At 37.2% G+C, this 19,976-nt stretch overlaps 1 protein-coding gene across 3 annotated transcripts in view; it reads right to left on the bottom strand.

Annotated features, from left to right (window-relative positions):
• ST7L (suppression of tumorigenicity 7 like) overlaps positions 1–19,976 on the bottom strand; it is a 225,030-nt gene that overhangs the window by 24,371 nt on the left and 180,683 nt on the right. Inside the window, exons 13-14 of one of the 3 annotated variants that reach the window (XM_006895713.1) lie at positions 17,748–17,840; positions 2,586–2,902 (exon numbers count right to left, since the gene is read on the bottom strand). In XM_006895713.1, coding sequence (XP_006895775.1) covers positions 2,724–2,902; positions 17,748–17,840 — 272 coding nt within the window. In that variant the 3' untranslated portion in view covers positions 2,586–2,723. Of the gene's footprint in view, positions 1–2,585; positions 2,903–17,747; positions 17,841–19,976 lie in introns of those variants that run through there. The other 2 variants (XM_006895715.1, XM_006895714.1) reach the window with 2 other exon arrangements.

The raw sequence follows: 19,976 nt of genomic DNA, 5'->3' as shown, positions 1-19,976 counted from the left end.
CCCTTGGAACTCCTGTACATCAATACCAGTGTGCAGGAACTTTAAAGAAATATTTAGCCTTTAGTCATTTTATACATACATGTAAAGGCCAAAACATAAAATATACTTATAAAAGTTTACATTCAGGTTCATCACCAACTATACAAATATCAAAAGATAGATAAAAATATTTATTTATCAACAAGAAACACAGTAAATTGATAACTCTTATCTAAAAACAATATTTCATTTTAAAATATATTACTCATTCTGAAGGCCTGCTAGAAGAATGCTGTATCAAGGCTCTTCTGATGTCAGTATAAAGAGTGTGTATACCTCATCCTGATTGCAAGTAGTATTTCATGGAAATAAACTACTAACATTGACAAAGCTTTGTCTCTCATACTTTGAACATGTTGCTAGGAGAGACTATTACTTGGAAAAGGATATCATGCTTGGAAGGGTGAAGGGTCAGTGAAAGAAAGTAAGACTCCCATGGAGATGGATTGATGGTGACTGCAGCTGTGGGATCATGTATGTCAGAGATGGTGAGGATGGCACAGGCTAGCACAGGTTTTGGATCTGTTGTTCACAGGGTCACTATGAATCGTACTTGACTCGATGGCACCTAACAACAACACAACAACTGCCACATATTTATAGTAGATTCAAGGTCATGTTGCTGTATTTCACCTTGTTCTAGTCTACTATCCTGAGAGAAAAAGAAAAAATTGTCTCTCCCACTATTTTGTGTGCAATCTCAAATGCATTTGAGAATTAATTCCCCTCCCCACCGGTTGGTTAAATGGATGTGATTCCCTTTGTAGTCTATTTTCCCTCCATGTCAGATTACATAGTAAGATCATTTCCATTTGGGTTGCGTTCTCCAATCAGCAACATTGCAAACAACACAGTTATGGTGTGATAATTAAACTTCCTTTTTATACTGAAAGGAAATAGGATAGCCAGTTTCTAATCCAAATAGCTATACTCCCTGAACAACAGCGGGAAGTCACTCTTTCTGAAGCTTAATCCAGAATCAAGTACAGTCTCGGCCTTCTAGGCCTAGAGCCAGTGGCAACTTAACACCATTATCCAGGTGATCTCCAGGGGAAAGGGAAACCAGTGTTCTTACCACTGAAGCCAGAAGGAGGAACTATTCTTTAAGGAACAAAGTAAAGTATCCTTGCAAATGGGCACTATGGCTGGAAAAGCAATTGTGAAAAAGGAGTCATAATGGAGGTGAATATAGAAAGCACATTACTAAGTAAAGACTGTAGTTTTCCTGTGAATGTTCTCTTATATTTAGAAAGAGAATAAATTAGCATTTTATTTGTAGATTTTAGCTTGGTGAAAATAGAAAGATGTACAAGAAAAATACATTTTTCCAAAAAATTTGGATATTTAAAGGGAAAGAATTACTTTTGTTAATCTTACTTTTACTAATTATTTTATGTAGATGAGTATATAAATAACCCCTTCTAATATTAGTTTACAACTATTTCCTGAGTCAGGAAATGGGAAGGTAGTAAAACCAAGAGGTAAAAATGAAAGTAAAGATCTATATGTTTCCACACCCAAAACTAAAACCCAAACCAAACCACTTCAAACTGATTGCAATCAAGTTGGAACAACTCATATCTGCTACAAATCACACAAAGGAGATTGCTAATCTTCCCCCTCGTCCCCACTTCAAGATGCAGCTGGTAGATTTGAACCACCAGAGAGGTACCATCTTTGGTTTACCTGTGAAAAATCCTACAGAGTATGCCACATCCAAGATAGGGGGAAATCATTAAGAATTTTTGTTGTTGTGTGCCGTTGAGTCGCCTGCAACTCATAGTGACACTATGTACAACAGCCCCAAACCCTTCTTTATCCTGTGCCAATCTTACTGTCTCTGACACACCTACCCCCATTATCCCAGTGACTGAGTCAATCCATCTCATTGATGGTCTTCCTCTCGTGCGCTGTCCCTCCACCCTCCCAAGCATGACATCATTCTCCAAGGTCTGGTCTCTTCTTGCAACATGTCCAAAGTCTGTCAGATGAAGCTTCAGAATCCTTGTTTCCAAGGAGCAGCCTGGCTTAACCTCTCCAGGACGGATCCATTTGTTCTCCTAGCAGCCCATGGTATATTAAATACTCTTCTCCAACGCCACAGCTCAAAGGCATCAATTTTCCTTCTCTCATCCCTAGTGATTGTCCAGCTCTCTGATGCATAGCTAGTGATTGCAAAAACCATACACAGATACAATAAGAGGAAGAGCCCTTGATCAGAGACACAGTCCATAACCAGAGCAAATAACCATCCAGTCTTACCAATTTATTCTCTATCCTAGATATACTCTGTAATCAATAGTGCTACAAATCTTTAGAATTGTTTTATTTAAAAGGAAAAAAATCAAATCTTGCATATAAAACAGGAAACTTTTTTAATACCAAAGAAAATATATTAGTGGTAAAAAGTGTTAGACTATTCTTTAGCTACTAACAAGTGCTTTATATATACCACAAAAACTGATATACAGAGACACATTTATGTCATAGCATTGTCTATTTGTAACTTTCAAGCAGTAGAAGTTTAATGCAAATCACTAAAAACGTATGTTTAATATATTTATGGCAGCAACTTTACAAAATAGTTTCTGTAATTTATTTAGCATTCATTAACTTAACATTACTTAACTTCTACCATTCAAATAGTTTAGAAAAGACAGATCAGAAATAGTTTCTTCTGTGCTTTACAAATATTCTATACAAGTCCTTGAGAGCATACTCACGGCTTTAGCAAAAATAGCCATTATTTCAGGGAACTGGTGTGTAAGAAAAGCTATCATTGCTGTGGAAGAACATAGTCCTGCTGTAAAGTGGATGAAGAAAGGAAGCTCCTTCTTTGGGTAAACAGAAACATGGTGAAAGGCTGCAAGGAAAAAAAAGTAGAAGTGGATTTTATTTCAAGAATACAAAAAAAAAAGAATACAGCATGAACTCATTTTAGTATTGAAAGATTCAATTTATTTTTATCAAACAATGGATTTTTTTTTTCAAACCAAACCAAAAAAACCCAAGCAGTTCCTGGCCTAGTAAAGTAGAAGAAAGCTATCTATTATGTATTTGCGCACCAACAACATATCCATATAGATAGATAACTAGGCTAGGGACAGGAAACAGCATGGTGTCTTGGGAAAGAACACTGATTTTTTCAGTATCATGCTGAGGTGGTTTTTAAAAAGAGCTTGATCACTTATTAGCTGTGTGATCTTGCATAAGTTGCTTAACCCTCTAGAAGTTGCTATGGAGTTGTTAATCATAAACATTATAAGCATTTCATAAATGTGAGTTGTTTTAATTCTTGCTCTTTAGGAGCTCAGAGTTTAGTAAAGAAATCAAGAAACAAACATGTTGTTGGAAATTTTCCAAAGCTATTAATTAATAATTCTATACCATTATTACTAAGTGTATTGTAGATGGCATTTCTCTGAGTACTACAAAAATTGAATGAGAAAACCAAGGCTTTAGGATCCTGGTTGTAAATTCAACCCCTTGTCTTTCCTTACCACATTTACTCTGCTGCTAATTTTCTAGTGACTTGAACATTCCAATATCAAAAGTATTCAAATAATTATATCTTACTTTTTATTATGCTATATTTTTATTTGGTTGAAAATATACATAGTAAAATATATTCTATACTTTTTACATGTATAATTCAGTGATACTGAGTACTGTCAAACATTCTCATTCTCCTTTTCTGAATTGTTGTCTTACTTGAGATTTAGGAATACTTGAATGATTAGGCTGACATGAACCTATTGTAGTGCCAGGCATACAAGTGATGTTCAATAGAAATCAGTTCTGTTGAGTTATTCTGGGATTTCATTTAGCCTAAGAAGCTGACCACTCAGGACTGTACACTAACCCAGAAATTGCTAATGTAATATCCTGCATAAGTAAAGGATGACTAATTCAGTGCTGAATCAAGGTCAGCTATAAATGTTATTTTTAAAGTAAATGTGCAAAAGAATTTTTTAAAAAGTTAGAAACATTAGAAGTTGTAAACAACATTGTACCTTCAGCATCTCCACAACCCCCACTCCCCCAAGCCACCAAATAGTCCCTTAAAACTCCCTGTCTCTCAATTATGAGAAGCCAACTTCTTCCAGAAGACCAGGAAATACAAACCTTGGTCTTTGAGAAGACAAATACCTACGTATGCATGCCAAAAGCTATTATAATTTTTATCCCAAGAGAGAAAGAAAAGTTAATTTTAATATAACCTATAGTATTTTGCAGTTTACAAGCTACTTTTACTTATTTTAGCTCATTTGATTTTTTTTTTTAATGTAAACATGTACCTTCAGGAGGACATTTCCCCTCTTTCTCCAGCAGAGCATCTGGTGGATTCAAACTACATGTTTTAGGAACTTCAGTGCAGCTTTTTGCCACTATGCCTCCAGAGCTTCCTTCTCATTTGATTTTTCAAAAAAACCTCTAAGATATTGTTGTTATGCCATCCAGTTGACAATGACTCATAGTGACTCTATGGACAACAGATCTGAACCTTGCCCTATCCTGCACCATCCTCATGTCTCTGCCATGCTTGAAACTACTGTTACTGTCACTATGCCAATTCACCTTGTTGAAGGTCTTCCTCTCTTTCTCTGACCCTCTACCTTTCCAAGCATGACATCTTTTTCAAAGACTGGCACCTCCTAATAACGTGCCCAAAATAGGTGCAAGGAGGTTTCACTATCCTTGCCTCTAGGAAACATCTGGTTGCATTTCCTACAAAACAGATTTATTTGTTCTTTTGGCAGTCCTTACAATATTCAGTATTCAGTATTGCCATCAGCACAATTCAGAGGCACCAGTTCTTCTTTGGACTTTTTTATTTATTGTTCAACTTTCAGATGCACAGGAAGCAAATGAAAAATACTATGGCTTGGATCAGGTGCACCCTATATTTTAAACTGACATCATTCCTCTTTGACACTTTGGAGAAGTCTGTGACAGCAGATTTTTCAAATGCATTTGCTTGACTGCTGCTGCCATGTGTGTAAATTCTGTATCCAAGTAAACTGAAATCTTCGACACCTCCTATCTTCTCCATATAGCATCATTTTGCCTGTTGGTCCAGTGGTGAGATTTTTTGTTTTCTGGATGTTGAGATGGAATCCATATTGAAGGCTGTAGCCTTTGATCTTTTGTGGTAAGTGCTTCAAGTTTTTTATTTTCTGCAAGTAAGGTTGCATCACCTGCATTCTCCAATCCTGATGCCACATTTTTCTTCATATAGTCCAGCTTCTCAGATTATTTTCTAAGCATGTTTTTGTTATTGTTATGTGCCTTTGAATTGCCTGTGACTCAGAGTGACCTTGTGGACCCCAACCCTATTATCCTGAGCCAATCTCACTGTCTCTGACACCCTTAACCTCGTTACCCCAGTTATTGTGTCAATCCATCTCATTTGGGGTCTTCCTCTCCTGCACTGTCCCTCCACCCTTTCAAGAATGACATTCTTCTCCAAGGACTGGTTCCTCCTGGCCATGTGCCCCAAGTATGTGAGATGGAGCTTCAAAATTCTTGCCTCTGAAGAGCAGCTTGGTTTCATCCTCTCCAAGACAGATCTGTTTGTTCTCCTGGTGGTCCATGGCATGCTTAATACACTTATTCAGCATCACAACTCAAAGGCATTGATTCTTCTTCTATAATCCCTAGTCATTGTCCAGATCTCTGATGCATCTCAAATAATTGCAAAGGCCATGGCCTGAATCAGGCACATCTTTGTATTCAGAGTGACATCATTGCTCTTTAGTACTTTGGCGAGGTCCTTGACAGCAGATTTCCCCTGTGCAATTCATCTTTTGATTACCTGACTGCTAGTGCCAAGAGTATTGATTATGGAACTGAGCAAGCTGATACTGTTAACAACCTCAATCTCTCCTCCATCCATCAAGGTGCTGCCAATTGGCCGGTGATGAGAATCTTTGTCTTCTTGATGTGTTGAGTTTCAATCCATATTGAAGACTGAAGTCCTTGATCTTCTGCAGAAAAAGCTTCAAGTCCATCTCAGTTTTGGCAAACAAGGTTGTGTCAGCTGCATTACACAAGCTATTGATGTGTTTTCTTCAAATCCTGATGCCACACATTCCTTCTCATAAAGTCCAGCCTCCTGAGTGATCTGTTTTGCATACAGATTGAAAAGGTATGGAGACAGGACACATCGCTGACTCACTCCTTTCTTGATTTTGCACCATGCTTCCTTGCTCTATTCTGAGGACTGCTTCCTGGTCCAAGTATAGGTTTCACGTGAGCACAATCAAGTGTTCTGGGATTCCCATTCTTCTCAAGATTAGCCACAATTTGTTATGATTCACACTTTGCATAGTCAGTCAAACACAGATAGACACTCCTATGGTACTCTTTGCTTTCTGCTAAGATCTATCTGAAAATGGCAATAATGTCTTTATTTCTGGTAGTTCTCTGACAATGTACTTACTGTTCCAGTTGTTTTTGGATAATCATTGTTCAATAATTTCTATACTCTGTCGGGTCATCTTTTTTGGGAATGGAAACAAACACAGACCACTTCCAGTCAGATGGCCATGTAGTTGTCCTCCAGATTTCTTGACACAACCTGGTGAGCACGTCCAGGGCAGCCTCTGTTTGTTAAAATATGTCAGTTGGTATTCCATCAGTTCCTGGGGCCTTGTTTTTCCCCCAACTCCTTCAGAGCAGCTTGAATGTCCTCCTTTGTCACTATTGCCCCTTGATCATATGTTGTTTCGTAAAATTCTTCTGTGTCAGCCAATTTTGTTTCCTGATTTTAAACCATACAATATTCCCTAATTTTGTTTAAACAACTGCTTCTTGGTCTATATATAGGTTTCATATAAGCACAATGAAGTGTTCTGGTATTTCAAGTTTCCTCAATGTTAGCCATAATTTGTTATGATCCACCCAGTGAAATGTCTTTGTCTAATCAATAAAACACAAATAAATATCTTTCTAGAATTCTCTATCTTCAACCAAAATCCATCTAATATCAGCAATGATATCCTTCATCCCACAGCCTCTTCTGAATCCAGCTTAAATTTCTGGCAGCTCTGGGGTTTTACTGTGGCTTTTTGTTTTTTAAATCCACAAAACCACTAAGATAGATAGCATTATTTCCATTTTAGAAATTAGAAACCACATAGCTTTCATAAAATGATTTCCTAAAATATGAGATTTTTATACTGTAGAAGATACTGAAATATTTTCTTTGGATTGCTTTCAGCAGATTAGTTTGTCATTCAATGCTAGACTAATACATCGATATAAGAGATGACAAGTACAGAAACACTCCCTTGGAACCAAAGTTCAAATTTCATCACTGGCTAGTAAAGAAAAAATTATCAGGAGGCATAATGGACAACTAAATGGTTATGTGAACTAGGGGAATAGTTCAAGTCTGAACTTCGGAGGCTCATAAGCAAATTCCAGAATGCTTCATGTCATATCAAGTGTGAAGGAGAATTAAAAACAAAAAAACATTAAGTACTCCTGGGTATTAGAACTGTATGTTATTAAAAAGTTGTTCACTCTCCTACAGACAGAAAAAAACAAAGAGCAGGCAATATAATCAAACAAAACCTTCAGCATAACCTCCTTCTCCTACCTCCTGGAATCTGAAAATGAGCAGCACCTAAATGGAATTAGAAGTAATATGGACTTGCCAAAAAGTAAACTGTCTGCTCTTATAATCTGTGGCTCTCACAAGACATGATAATAGCCTTGATTTTATTTACATAACAATGTAAAATGTGTTTTAGTTATTTGTGGATTCAAAATCACTGCCATTAATTGATTATGACTTGTAGAAACCTTGTAGAATAGAGTAGAACTGCTCCATAAGGTTTCCAAAGCTGTTAATTTTTTACCTTTTAAAAACGGGTTTGCATACAATCATTTGTGTACATAATGCCTCATTCATGTACACTGTGTTTTATACAATCTTCCATTTACACTTATGTTTCATACAATCATTCATATACATTGTATTCCATATCCCTAATTACTATCGATTGTTGTTGTTGTTAGATGCCATTGAGTCGTAGATGACTCACAGTGACCCTATGAACAAAAGACCTGAACCCTTGTATAACTTTCATCATTTCTCCACATTCATAGAGTTTCCAGAGGCAAGCTCTTGGAAGTGGAAGCCACTCCTGCTTCCAAGTTTGTTTTAATTGGGGAGCTCCACCAAACATTGTCCACCATGGGTAACCATTATTGCATTTGACACATCAGTGTCACAGTGTTTAGCATCACAGCAACCATGAGTTACCTCTGTGCAGCAAGTGGACATTGATTTATGCCCATTATTATTACCCCATCTTCTTGAGTTCTCAATGAATATTTCCTGTTTCCCCACCCTCACCTCCCATCTGCCCATGAAACTCTGCTATCCTAGTGATTTCCACCCCTCCCCACTTGCCACTCCCTTCGTCCTTTCCCTTTCTGCTTTTGGGCATTTATACACATCCTATTAGTTATCTATTTTTACAATATTGTTATATGATGCTGTATTTGTTCTTATAAGTCTGTATTATTTCACTCAGCAATACTGCTTTCTAGACTCTTCCATGTTATATATTATTTTCATAAAGTCATTGCTCTTAGTACTGCAAAGTTTTCCACTCTGCATGTACCACAATTTTCAAGCCATTAATCTGTTCATGGATATTTGGACTGTTTACATTTTCTTGCTATTGTGAATAACATTGCTATGAACATAGGTGTAGATATCTTTGTGTCTCAGTTCTAATTCCCTTGGGGTATATTTCTAGGATTGGAATTGCTGTTGTGTGCCACTGAGTCAGAACCGACCTATAGCTTATCCTTCAACGGGTTTTCAGAGGCAGTAAATCACATGGGATGGGACTGTCCATCTTTCTCCCATGGAGCAGTTAGTAGATTCAAACTGTGGGCTTTTTAAAAAAAATATTTTATACTAGTTTACTTACAAAGTTCATATACATTGGTTTTCACACGTAATCTTTCCCATTTCCTTTGCCCACCCCTCCCCCCACCCATCAAATTGTGTGACTACATGATTAACTCTGCCCCAGCCTCACCACTCTGCTCCCCCCCTTGGTTTCTCATATACATTTTACTAGTTATTTTCATATTTCTGAAGTAATTGTATTGTATAGTATTTGTCCTTATGGACTGAATTAGTTCACGTAGCATAATGCTCTCCAGTCTCTTGCAAGTTACGTAGTGATTTACAAAACCATTGCTCCTGTGTGCTGCATAGTTTCCCATCATGTGAATGTACCATAATTTCTTAATCCATTCAATTGTGGTTGGGTGGGCTTTTTCCATGTTCTTGCAATGGTGAATAATGCTATGAACATTGGTGTACAAATCTTTGTTTATGCCTCAGTTCTAATTTTCTCAGAACATATTCCAAGCAGTGGAATAGCTGGGTCATAAGGAATTTCTACGTTCAGCTTTTTGAGGAAGCACCAAACTGCCTTCCAGAGTGGTTGTACCATTTTACAATCCCACCAACAATGTATAAGAGTTCCTATCTCGCCACATCCTCTCCAACATTTATTTCTTGCTGTCCTTTAAACTTTGCCACTGCTACTGGAGTGAGATGGTATCTCATTGTGGTTTTGATTTGCATCTCTCTTATTGCCAGTGATTTTGAGCATTTCTTCATGTATCTGTTGGCCATCTGAATATCTTCATCTGTGAAATCTTTCTATGTCTTTTGTCCATTTTGTAATTGTGTTATGTCTTTTTCTAGTGGAGGCCCTTTAGGATTCTGTAAACTTTTTATATGAGACCCTTGTTAAATGGGTCCCCCCCACCCCCAATCAGTAGGTTTTCTTCTCACTCTGCTGGAAAAAGTTTTTTATAAGCACAGGCATTTAATTTTTAGAAGGTCCCATTCATTTATCCTCTCCAGATTGTACATTTCAGGTTGTATTTGGTAGTCTCTTTATACCGTAGTCTAGGACATCTAAACTTGATCCCAGTATGTCTCTGATGAACTTTATAAACCATGCCCCCCTTTGGGATTGTATCACAGACTAGGCTGCCAGCAATGGAATAACTGGATCTTATGGAATGAGTATCTTCAGTTTTTTGAGGAAATGTCAAACTGCCTTCCAGAGTGGTGGTACCATTTTACAATTCCATTTTGAGAGTTCTAATCTTTACACATCCTCACCACCCTTTGTTGTTTGCTGTTCTGTTAAACTTTGCAACTGCTGCTTGGCTGAGGTAGTATTTGATTGCAAAGTTATAAATCTTTATGGAAGCAGATTGCCTCAACTTTCTCCCACAAAATGGCTGGCAGGTTCAAACCAATGAACTCTCATATAGCAGCTCAATGCCTTAGCCACAGCACCATCAGTGCTCCTATTTAGGGGAGGAGGATATTATTTTAGGTTAACTACATTAGTATAATGTAATATACTCTTGCTATTGGTGTTCTCAAGTAGAAGATTGGTTCCTTTGGTTTAAACATTCAAGTTCCTGTTTAAAACAATGGGAAAACAATAAAAAAACAATTTTCACTATCTTTGAAATGAAAGAAATTTCTCTCACTAATGACTTTCTAGGGAGCTCTGGTGGCCTAGTGGCAAGAAGCTGCACTGCAATCCTGAAGGCACGCAGTTAAAGGCCACCAGTCACTCCGTGGGAGAAGGATGGACAATCTCTTCCTGTGCAATTAACTGCCTCTGAAAACTCACCAGAGGGTCAGCTATGGGCAGGTTCTGACTGGACAGTACACAACAGAAAAAAATGACTTCCTAAAGCAGCCCTGCTGGTTCAACGGTGAGTATTCAGCTGCTACCTAAAAGGTTGACAGCCTGAACATATTCAGAGGCTCTGTGCGAAAAAGACCTAGCAATGTGCTTCACAAATATTAATTTTATAAAATATAATGCATGGCCTAGTGGACCGAAAAACGATGCTACCAAGCCAAAGGTGGGTGACTCTAATCTGTGGTCCTAAGGTCTGTTTTAAATTGTTGTTGGTTGTATAGCCCTGATGTGTCCACATGCCATACAGAGGTAACTTGTAGTCGCTGTGAAGCTGAACACTGACACTGATGTGTCAAATGCAAGAATGGTTACCCATGGTGGATAGTGTTTGGTGGTGGCGCTCCCCAGTTAAAACAAGCGTGGAAGCAGGAGTGGCATCCACTTCCATAAATAGCTTGCCTCTGGAAACCCTATGAACCAAGAGAAAGGATGAAAGTCACGCACGCAAGTGTCGAGGACTTTCGTTCATAGGGTCACTATGAGTCGACGGCACTCAACAACAACAACAATGCATGGGAATGATTGTATGAAACATAATGTGAATGAACAAAAGTGTGTGAAACATAATGTATACAAACTTTGTAAGCAAACCAATTAGGAAAAAAAAGTTTACACTCAAGAAGACCCTGTAGGTACACATGGATTAGCTATGAATTAGAATTGACTGCTATCAGCCAAGAACAGCAACAATAACTACAACCTCTAAATTGTCAAATTCAATGAAGTTGTTTCAGTAAAAATATCAAATACTTAGAAAAGTCTTCTACTGTAAAACTTGTTTGATATCTAGTTCAAGTTCTTGTCCTGCTTTTTTGAAGACTCCATCACTGGAGCTTCCAGACTCCTATTCAGCAACTCCTTCTATTCCTGAAACATTTCTGTACCCTTACCATTCCACCCACAGCTTATTTCTCACTCTGTATACTTTCCCTAAATTCATACCACTCATGCCTATGACTTCTTAGAAAATTAGGACTCTGAAATCTGTGTTGTGAATTGAAGAAAGAAAGTGCTATTAGCACATTTGGCAAATTTATTCACATAACTTATCATATGCCTACCCCACAGCTAACTGGACTAGGGATGAACACCTAAGTGAAATCTGTTTTTCTGCTCAGAAGTTTTAAAAGTGGGATTGATATATTAATCCATATTGTTTGCCTGAGCTGATTACAAGTAATCAGAGGCACAGGAACATCCAATTTGGCTCAGTGAGTGTCTAAGGAAGGTAGGCCAAACCACAAAAAGAAGACCAAAGATTGAAGCAGATGCTAAGAAATGACATAAAACAAGAGAATGAAGAGGTTATATAATTAGATGAAGCTTAGGAAGGAGAAAAGGGGAATATGAGAGGAGAGACATAAAAATACATATAGGTGACAAGTGTGGAATTTGGTCCCAACAATATCTAATATAAAACCAATTTTATGTCAGAGATAAAGACATACAGATATGTGACTGCCTTGGAAATCCATATGACATTCTAGTTCCTGCCCCCATTCCCTTATGAAGTTCAACTGCAAATGCTGATTTTTTAATTCCTTGAAATAACCCAAATATTTTAGGATACATTTCCTTTTATGTTTAAGCTACTTTGAAGTATCTTATTATTATTTATATCTGTTGTTGTTATGTACCGTTGAGTCACTTGCAACTCATAGTGACCCTATATACAACAGCCCTAAACTCTGCTCTGTCCTGTGCCAATTGCACCATCTCTGATACACCCATCCCAATTGCCCCAGTCACTGAATCAATCCACCTCATAGAGGGTCTTCCCCTCCTGCGCTGTCCCTCCACCCTCCCAAGAATGATGTCCCTATCCAAGGACTGGTCCCACCTTACAACATGTCCAAAGTATGTTAGATGGAGCGTCAGAATCCTTGCCTCCTTCAGATATAAGCTATCAGATCAAGGGCTGGACAATGGGAGATAGATGTTGAAGGGAGTGCATAGAAGTGTATGGGTATATTGGTGGATGGTGGAGCAGGGAAATAAGTGGGTAAAGACATGTGTGCCAAAGGCAGGGACAACACTGATACTAATGGTTAACTCCACAATAAGGGATATATCTTTCACTTTTCTGTAAAATGCTGGTCTGTCTGATACTTCTCTAAATCTGAACATTCAGATTAAGAAAGACTAGGAAGAAGGATTGGCCATCCACTTCTGAAATAGCAGGCCTCCGAAAACCCTATATACAATCTATGTATTTATATCTAGAGTATGCGAAAACATTTACTGTTTTGTTTTGGGGTGTTTTTTTTTTTCACTTAGAACCAAAGTGTAACATTTACTGTTTAGATACAAAATAGTTAAGCACATAAAAACATGTTATGTACATATATAGACATGCGATATTACATAGGTGGCTGAATTAATATACTTCTCCACCTCTATTCCCAAACCTCTTGCTGTATGTCTAATCTTTGGTCTGATCTAAATGATGAGGATGATACAGGACTGGGCAGCAGTTTGCACTAGATCACTATGAGCTAATAGCAACTAATAATAACAAGAATGTAGAGAACATGAATTAATTTTCAAATGATAAACTAAGTACATGGATTTTTTTCTCCCACAGGGATACCAGATTTAACATTTAAAAAATCAATCAATCATGGTATAATATTCTTTGTTCAATACAGTTATAGATACATTAAATTTTTTTTACATTTCCTAAGTTGTTGTTGTTGTTAGGTGCCGTCGAGTCATAGACGACTCATATGAACGAAAGGCCTGAGCACTGTTTATAGAGTTTCTGGAGGCAAGCCATTTCTGAAGTGGATGCCACTCCTGCTTCCAAGCTTGTTTTAATTGGGAAGCTCCACCAAACACTGTCCACCATGGGTAAGGTTCATAAGAGACATTTATTTATTGTTTTCTTGTATTTTTTTCCCTACATCTGTTGTTGTTAAGTGCCACTGAGTTGCAGATGACTCACAGCGACCCTATGAATGAAGGACCTGAACACATGGATAACTTCCATAGTTTCTCTAAGTTCACAGAGTTTCTGGAGTCAAGCTGTTTTGGAAGTGGATGCCACTCCTGCTTCCAAGCCTGTTTTGATCTGGGAGCGCCACCAAATGATGTCCACCATGGGTAACCATTATCACATTTGGCACATCAGTGTCACAGCAACCACGAGTTACCTCTGTACAGTAAATTGACAGACCCGTGCTATACCACTTAGAAGAATGTTTGACTAGAAACAATTAAAACCAGGTCTGATGTCTCCGGTACCACAACTCAAAGGCATTGTTTCTTCTCTATCACTGTCCAGCTCTCTGATGCATAGCAAGCAATTGAGAAGACCATGGCTTGAATAAGGCTCATCTTACTCTCTAGACTGACATTGTTGCTCCTCAGCACTTTGGAATAGACTTTCCCAAAGCAATTAGTATTCTGATTTCCTGACTGTTGGTGCCTTGTGTGTTGACTGTGGATCTGAGCAAGATAAAATTGTTAACAATCTCAGTCTTTTCTCTATCTAACATGATACAGTCTGTTAATTGGATCAGTGTTGAGGAGCTTTTTTTGGGTAATTTTTTTATTTTAATAATTTTCATGAACATTTACAGAGATTTTGGATTTCCATTCATTCATTGCTGCACTTCTCTCTCCACCCAGCCTTCTCCCCCTGCCCCCCAGTTCGCTCCTCTCTTTCAAAAGTAAAAGAAAGACTCCCTCCCTGGAACACAATCCCCCCGCACCCCTCCCACTGCCCCAAGTACATTCCACTATGCAACCTTAATTGTGGACTCTTGTGATAACCATAATACCCTATCATACATCGCTTTAAAATTATTCAGTCCCTCATCTGTTTCAGTGCAGTATACAAAATTTATCCAATTTTTCTCAGTCTTACCCCCACCCTGATATCAGTCCCATTTTACAGCAGTGGCACCATGCAATATTTGTCCTTTTGCAATTGAGATATTTCACTCAGCATAATGTCCTCCAGGCTCACCCATTTTGAATAATATTGAATGAGTTCCTTGTTTTTCAATGCAACATAGTATTCCATTGTGTGAATATATCACAGCTTCTCTACCCATTCGTTTGTTGATGGGCACTTGGGTTGTTTCCAACTCCTTGATATTGTGAACAGAGCTGCGATAAACATGGGTGTGCATATATCTGCTTGGATGTCAGTTATGGTCTCTTTGGGATATATTCCCAGTAGTGGAATTGCTGGGTCAAATGGTATCTCTATTTGCAACTTTTTGAGAAAGCGCCATACCACCTTCCACAGTGGTTGCACCATTTTACATTCCCACCAACAGTGAATAAGGGTTCCAGTTTCTCCACAACCTCACCAGCATTTGTTGCTTGCTGTTCTGTTAAATTTTGCTATTCTGACTGGGGTGAGATGGTATCTCATAGTTGTTTTGATTTGCATCTCTCTTAGAGCTAGGGATTTTGAACATTTCTTCATGTGCTTGCTGGCCATCTGAATGTCTTCTTTGGTGAAATGTCTATTCATATCCTGTGCCCATTTTTCTATTGGATTATTTACCTTTATCGTGTTGTGGTGCTCAAGTATTTTATAAATTCTAGATATAAATCCCTTATCTGACATGTCATTACCAAATACTTTTTCCCAGTCAGTGGCTTCCCTTTTTACCCTGTTGGAGAAGTTTTTGGATGTGCATAGGGATTTGTTTCTTAGAAGGTCCCATTCATCTATTTTATCTTCTCCTGGTTGTAGAGTTCCTTGTTTTTTAATGCACTGTAGTATTCCATTCTGTGAATATACCACAGCTTCTCTATCCTTTCGTTTGTTGATGGGCACCTGGGTTGTTTCCAACTCCTTGCTATTGTGAACAAAGCCGCAATAAACATGGGTATGCATACATCTGCTGCAGTCTTTTACATTCTATATATAGCAAACTCAAGTTCTTCTCAGTTTCAGAGAGCAAGGTTGTGTCATGAGTATAACACAAGTTGTTCATGAGTCTTCTGCTAATCCTGATGCCACATTCTTATTTATAAAATCCAGCCATCCTTGTTGACCAAGGAGCCTTCCTCCAATCTTGAGGACATAATCTTCTTCAGAGAATCCAGCTTCTCAAATTATTTGCTCCATATTCAGATTGAATAGGCATGAATACAGGAAACGGTTATGACATACACCTCTCAATTTTAAACCATGCAGTGCTCCCTTACTATGTCTGGACAATAGCTTCTTGGTCTAGATATAGGTTTTTCATGAACACAATTAAGTGTTCTGGGATTCCCATTTCTCTCAATGTTAGCCGTAATTTATTGTGATCCACACAGTGAAATGTGTTAAAGTGCTAAAGAGGAATAAATAGTTGCTATATGTAGGTATACAATTGATGTTTTAAATATTGCTCTTGTATCTTGTAACTTTGCTGAAGCTTCTTATTAGTTCTTAAAGTATTTCTTACAAAAACAAGAGCTTCCTTCAATTTTTTAAATTTTATAGTAGTTTGCTTACAAAGTTTGTATACATTGTATTTTTGTAATTTTTTAAAGACTTTTTTACATAGAGGATCAAAGTTTCTGTGAACAAAAGCTTTACTTCTTGCTTTACATATGAATAATTTTTTTATTTCTCTTTTTTGCCTGATTGTACTAGCTAAAACCTCTGGTATAATGTTGAACAGGATGATGAAAGTAGACACTCTAATTGTGTTCTTGATTTTAGATAGAAAAGGAGCACTCAGTCTTTCACTGAATTCAGTCTAATGTTTGCTAGCAGTCTTTTGTAGATACCCTTTATCAGGATGAGGATATTTCCTTGTACTGATAACTTGTTGAGAGTTTTTTTAAGCATGAATGGGAGTCAAACTTTATTAAGTGCTATTTTCTACATCTGTTGTCCTTTATTCTATCATATAACATTATTTTTTTAGATGTTATGATTTTCACATTATTCTAAAATGTAAACATACCTCGCATTAATGTGGCAAATTCCATTTTATTCTGGTGTATAATTTTTAATATGCTGTTAGATTATGTTTGATAAAATTTTATTGAAATTTTATCTATATTATTTATAACAGATATTGTTCCTTTCATATCTTTGGTGTTGATATCAATAGTTATACAGAATATTTTGAAGGGTGCCCCATCTACCTCTATTTGCTGAATTTGTAAAGTATGATATTATTTCTTTTTAAAATGCATATAAGATGATGGCTATTTTTAACATTTTCATCCTTCATCCCACTTACTGTTGTTGTTGTTGCTATTTTGTGACATCAAGGCAACTGCAACTCATAATGACCCTACATATAATAGCTCTGAAGCCAGCCCTATCCTGAGCCAATCTCATTGTCTCTGACATATTTACCCTCATTACTCCAGTTACTGAGTCAATCCGTCATATCCAGTGCCTTCCTCTCCTGTGCTGTCCCTCTACTTTTCTAAGCAATGTCCTTCCCCAAGTGTTGGTCCTTCCTGGACATGTGTCCAAAAAATATGACTCGGAGCTTTAGAACTCTTGCTTCCAATGAGCAGCCTGGTTTCACTCTCTCCAGGACAGACCTGTTTGGTCTCTTAGCACTCAATGGTATGTTCAAAACTCTTCTCCAGCAGCACAAACTCAAAGGCATCAATTTTTCTGTCATCACTAGTCATTGTCCAGCTCTCTGATGCAAAATAGCAAGTAAATGCAAAGATCATAGGCTCAGGCTCCCCTTGGTCTCTAGATTGACTCACTTAGTGTAGCATGGCTCTAAGTGGGAATTGATTAAACAGCAATGAATTGTGTGTTTGAGGTTATTTATTGTCCCCTTCAGTAAATATTTGCAAATTAACTGAATCATGCTACAACATTACAGAAGTGACTAAAATAGTATTTAAAGAGTGTCTTCAATTTTAACCAAAAGCACTTTTGAAATGAAAAGTATTATTAAAAACAAATTCACAAGTACTTTAAAGTTTAGGAAAGCTGAAATATTTACTTACTAGGCAATAGTTCTCTATCAGCAGTCTCTGTGCAGCTGGGGTAGGGATAAAATAGATGGCCTTTCTCTAAAGGGTAGGGAATCATTCTGAAAGCTGAAGGGGAGAAAATACAAATGTTGACAATCAATTTTGTGTCATTTTCTATTCTACATAACAGATCAAAACTATTTTAGCTAAGGAAAGGTTTACACACAGAAAGAAATATTCTGTGATTCTTACCAGGAATGGAAAGGAAATGTTACAAGAAAATGGAAAGAGGAGAGGGAAAAGTAAGCAAACAGATATTAGACATCTCATAAGATGGGAAAAGGGAAATGCAGTAAGAAAATAAGCAGCACAATATCACTAAAGAAGGGGAAGGCACGGAGAGGTGCATACGCCGGAAGAATGCAGTTACAACGGGGCTACTGTAATTAATGCCATGACATAAAACATACATGAATAATAGAATGTAAAACAAATGTGCTCTGCAAACTTTTACTCAAACCTCAATAATAATACTTTTTAAAAAAACTTTTTGGGGTTTTTTTTAAATTTTTTGCTTGTTTTTTTTTTTTTAGGTTCCTTTTTTGATTTTTTTTTATTTTTATTTTTGTTTTTGACACATTTTAAATGCAAGAAATGAAGTGAATAAGATATTCTTCCCAAGGGAAGAACATAATTTATTTAGAAAATACTGAATGGTCCAGTCTGGCTGGAGTAAAACTTAAGGAATAGTTAAGGTAGAAGATTGTCTGCGTCCTTTTATATATAAGTTTTCTAATTTTAAATATAATACGTAAAATCCCAGGTATAAATCCCATTTTTTATGGGACTGTTCCTAAAACTACATGTGTATAATTGTTGGGAATTTCAAAGAGTTCTCAGTGTTTCCTTACTTCATATGTAAGATTTTACCAAGATTTTCAGTGAGTAGAATTTAATATAGACCAAGGATCAGCAAAGTATGGATCACTGAGCCAAATCTAACCTAATATTTCTTCAGTTTTTTTAAAAAAGAAAATTGGTAAACAGCCACATCCATTAATTTATGCAGTGTTTAAAATTATTCTGCTTTTATTCTGCAAGAGTTAAGTAATTGTGACAGAAGAGACTATTTTATATTATGTGGCATTTTATAGAAAAAAAATTTTGCTAAACCTTGATCTAGATTATCACCAACTTGCACACTTCTTAAGGCAGGAATGTTCCCAATGAGTTACATGAACTCAATAGCGATGTGTTTTATTTTCGTCTATTTCCCTTACCCATCTTCCAAACCCCCTTTGTTACTGATTTGATGAACTAGCTAAGTTCTCATCAATATGAAATTAAGATCTTTTGTTTCTCCTTAATGCTTGGCTCCACAAACTTTTGTGAAAAGATGGATTTTATTTTGTCACATACACATAAAAGAAGTGATTTATCAAAAGTTAAAGCAAATCAATATTAACCCCAGGAAAGCATCCAAGAGGATGATTATTCATAAAATATAGTATAAATCACATACTTATTGGAAACTTCCTATAAGTCAAGTCACAGGAACCAAGATTTGACCTTAAGTCTGTCCCACTCGAATTTCTCAGGAGCAGGTTTGAGGCCTTGAGCACCAATGAGATAGATCAAATGAGCTCTGGGAGGATATCAAGAAAATCGTCCATGAAGAATGCAAAAGATCATTACAAAGGCTGAAGAAGAAGAAAAGACTAAGATGGATGTCCAATGAGACTCTGAGTATTGCATTAGAGCACCGAGAAGCCAAAGCTAAAGGAAGAAATCAAGAAATCAAAGAGCTGAACAGAAAATTTCAAAAGGCAGCTCGGGATGACAAAGCAAGATACTAGGATGAAATGTACAGAGAGCTGGACTCAGAAAATCAAAAGGGCCAAACTCGCTCAGTGTTTCTTAAGCTGAATGAGTTGAAAAACAAATTCAAGCCATGGTGGCAACACTAAAGGATAGTTTGGGGAGAATGTTAAATGATCCAGGAAGTATCAAGAGAAGATGGAAGGAGTACAGGGTCACTGTATCGGAAGGAATTGGCTGACACAGAGGAATTTCATGAAATGACATATGAGCAAGAGCCTATGGTGATAAAGGAGGAAGTTCAAGTTGCTCTCAAGGAATTGGCAAAAAACAAGATTCCAGGAGTTGATAGCATACCAATTGATTTATTTCAACAAACAGATGCTGCCCTGGATGTGCTAAGTTGTGCCAGGAAATCTGGAGGACAGCCAGCTGGCCAACTGA

The sequence above is a fragment of the Elephantulus edwardii genome, unplaced genomic scaffold (genome assembly GCF_000299155.1).
Source record: "Elephantulus edwardii isolate Elephantulus edwardi_28Jun2011 unplaced genomic scaffold, EleEdw1.0 scaffold00174, whole genome shotgun sequence".
NCBI classification, from domain to species: domain Eukaryota; kingdom Metazoa; phylum Chordata; class Mammalia; order Macroscelidea; family Macroscelididae; genus Elephantulus; species Elephantulus edwardii.
The sequence above is the reverse complement of the archived record's forward strand: the minus strand, read 5'-3'. Positions and strand labels throughout refer to the sequence as shown.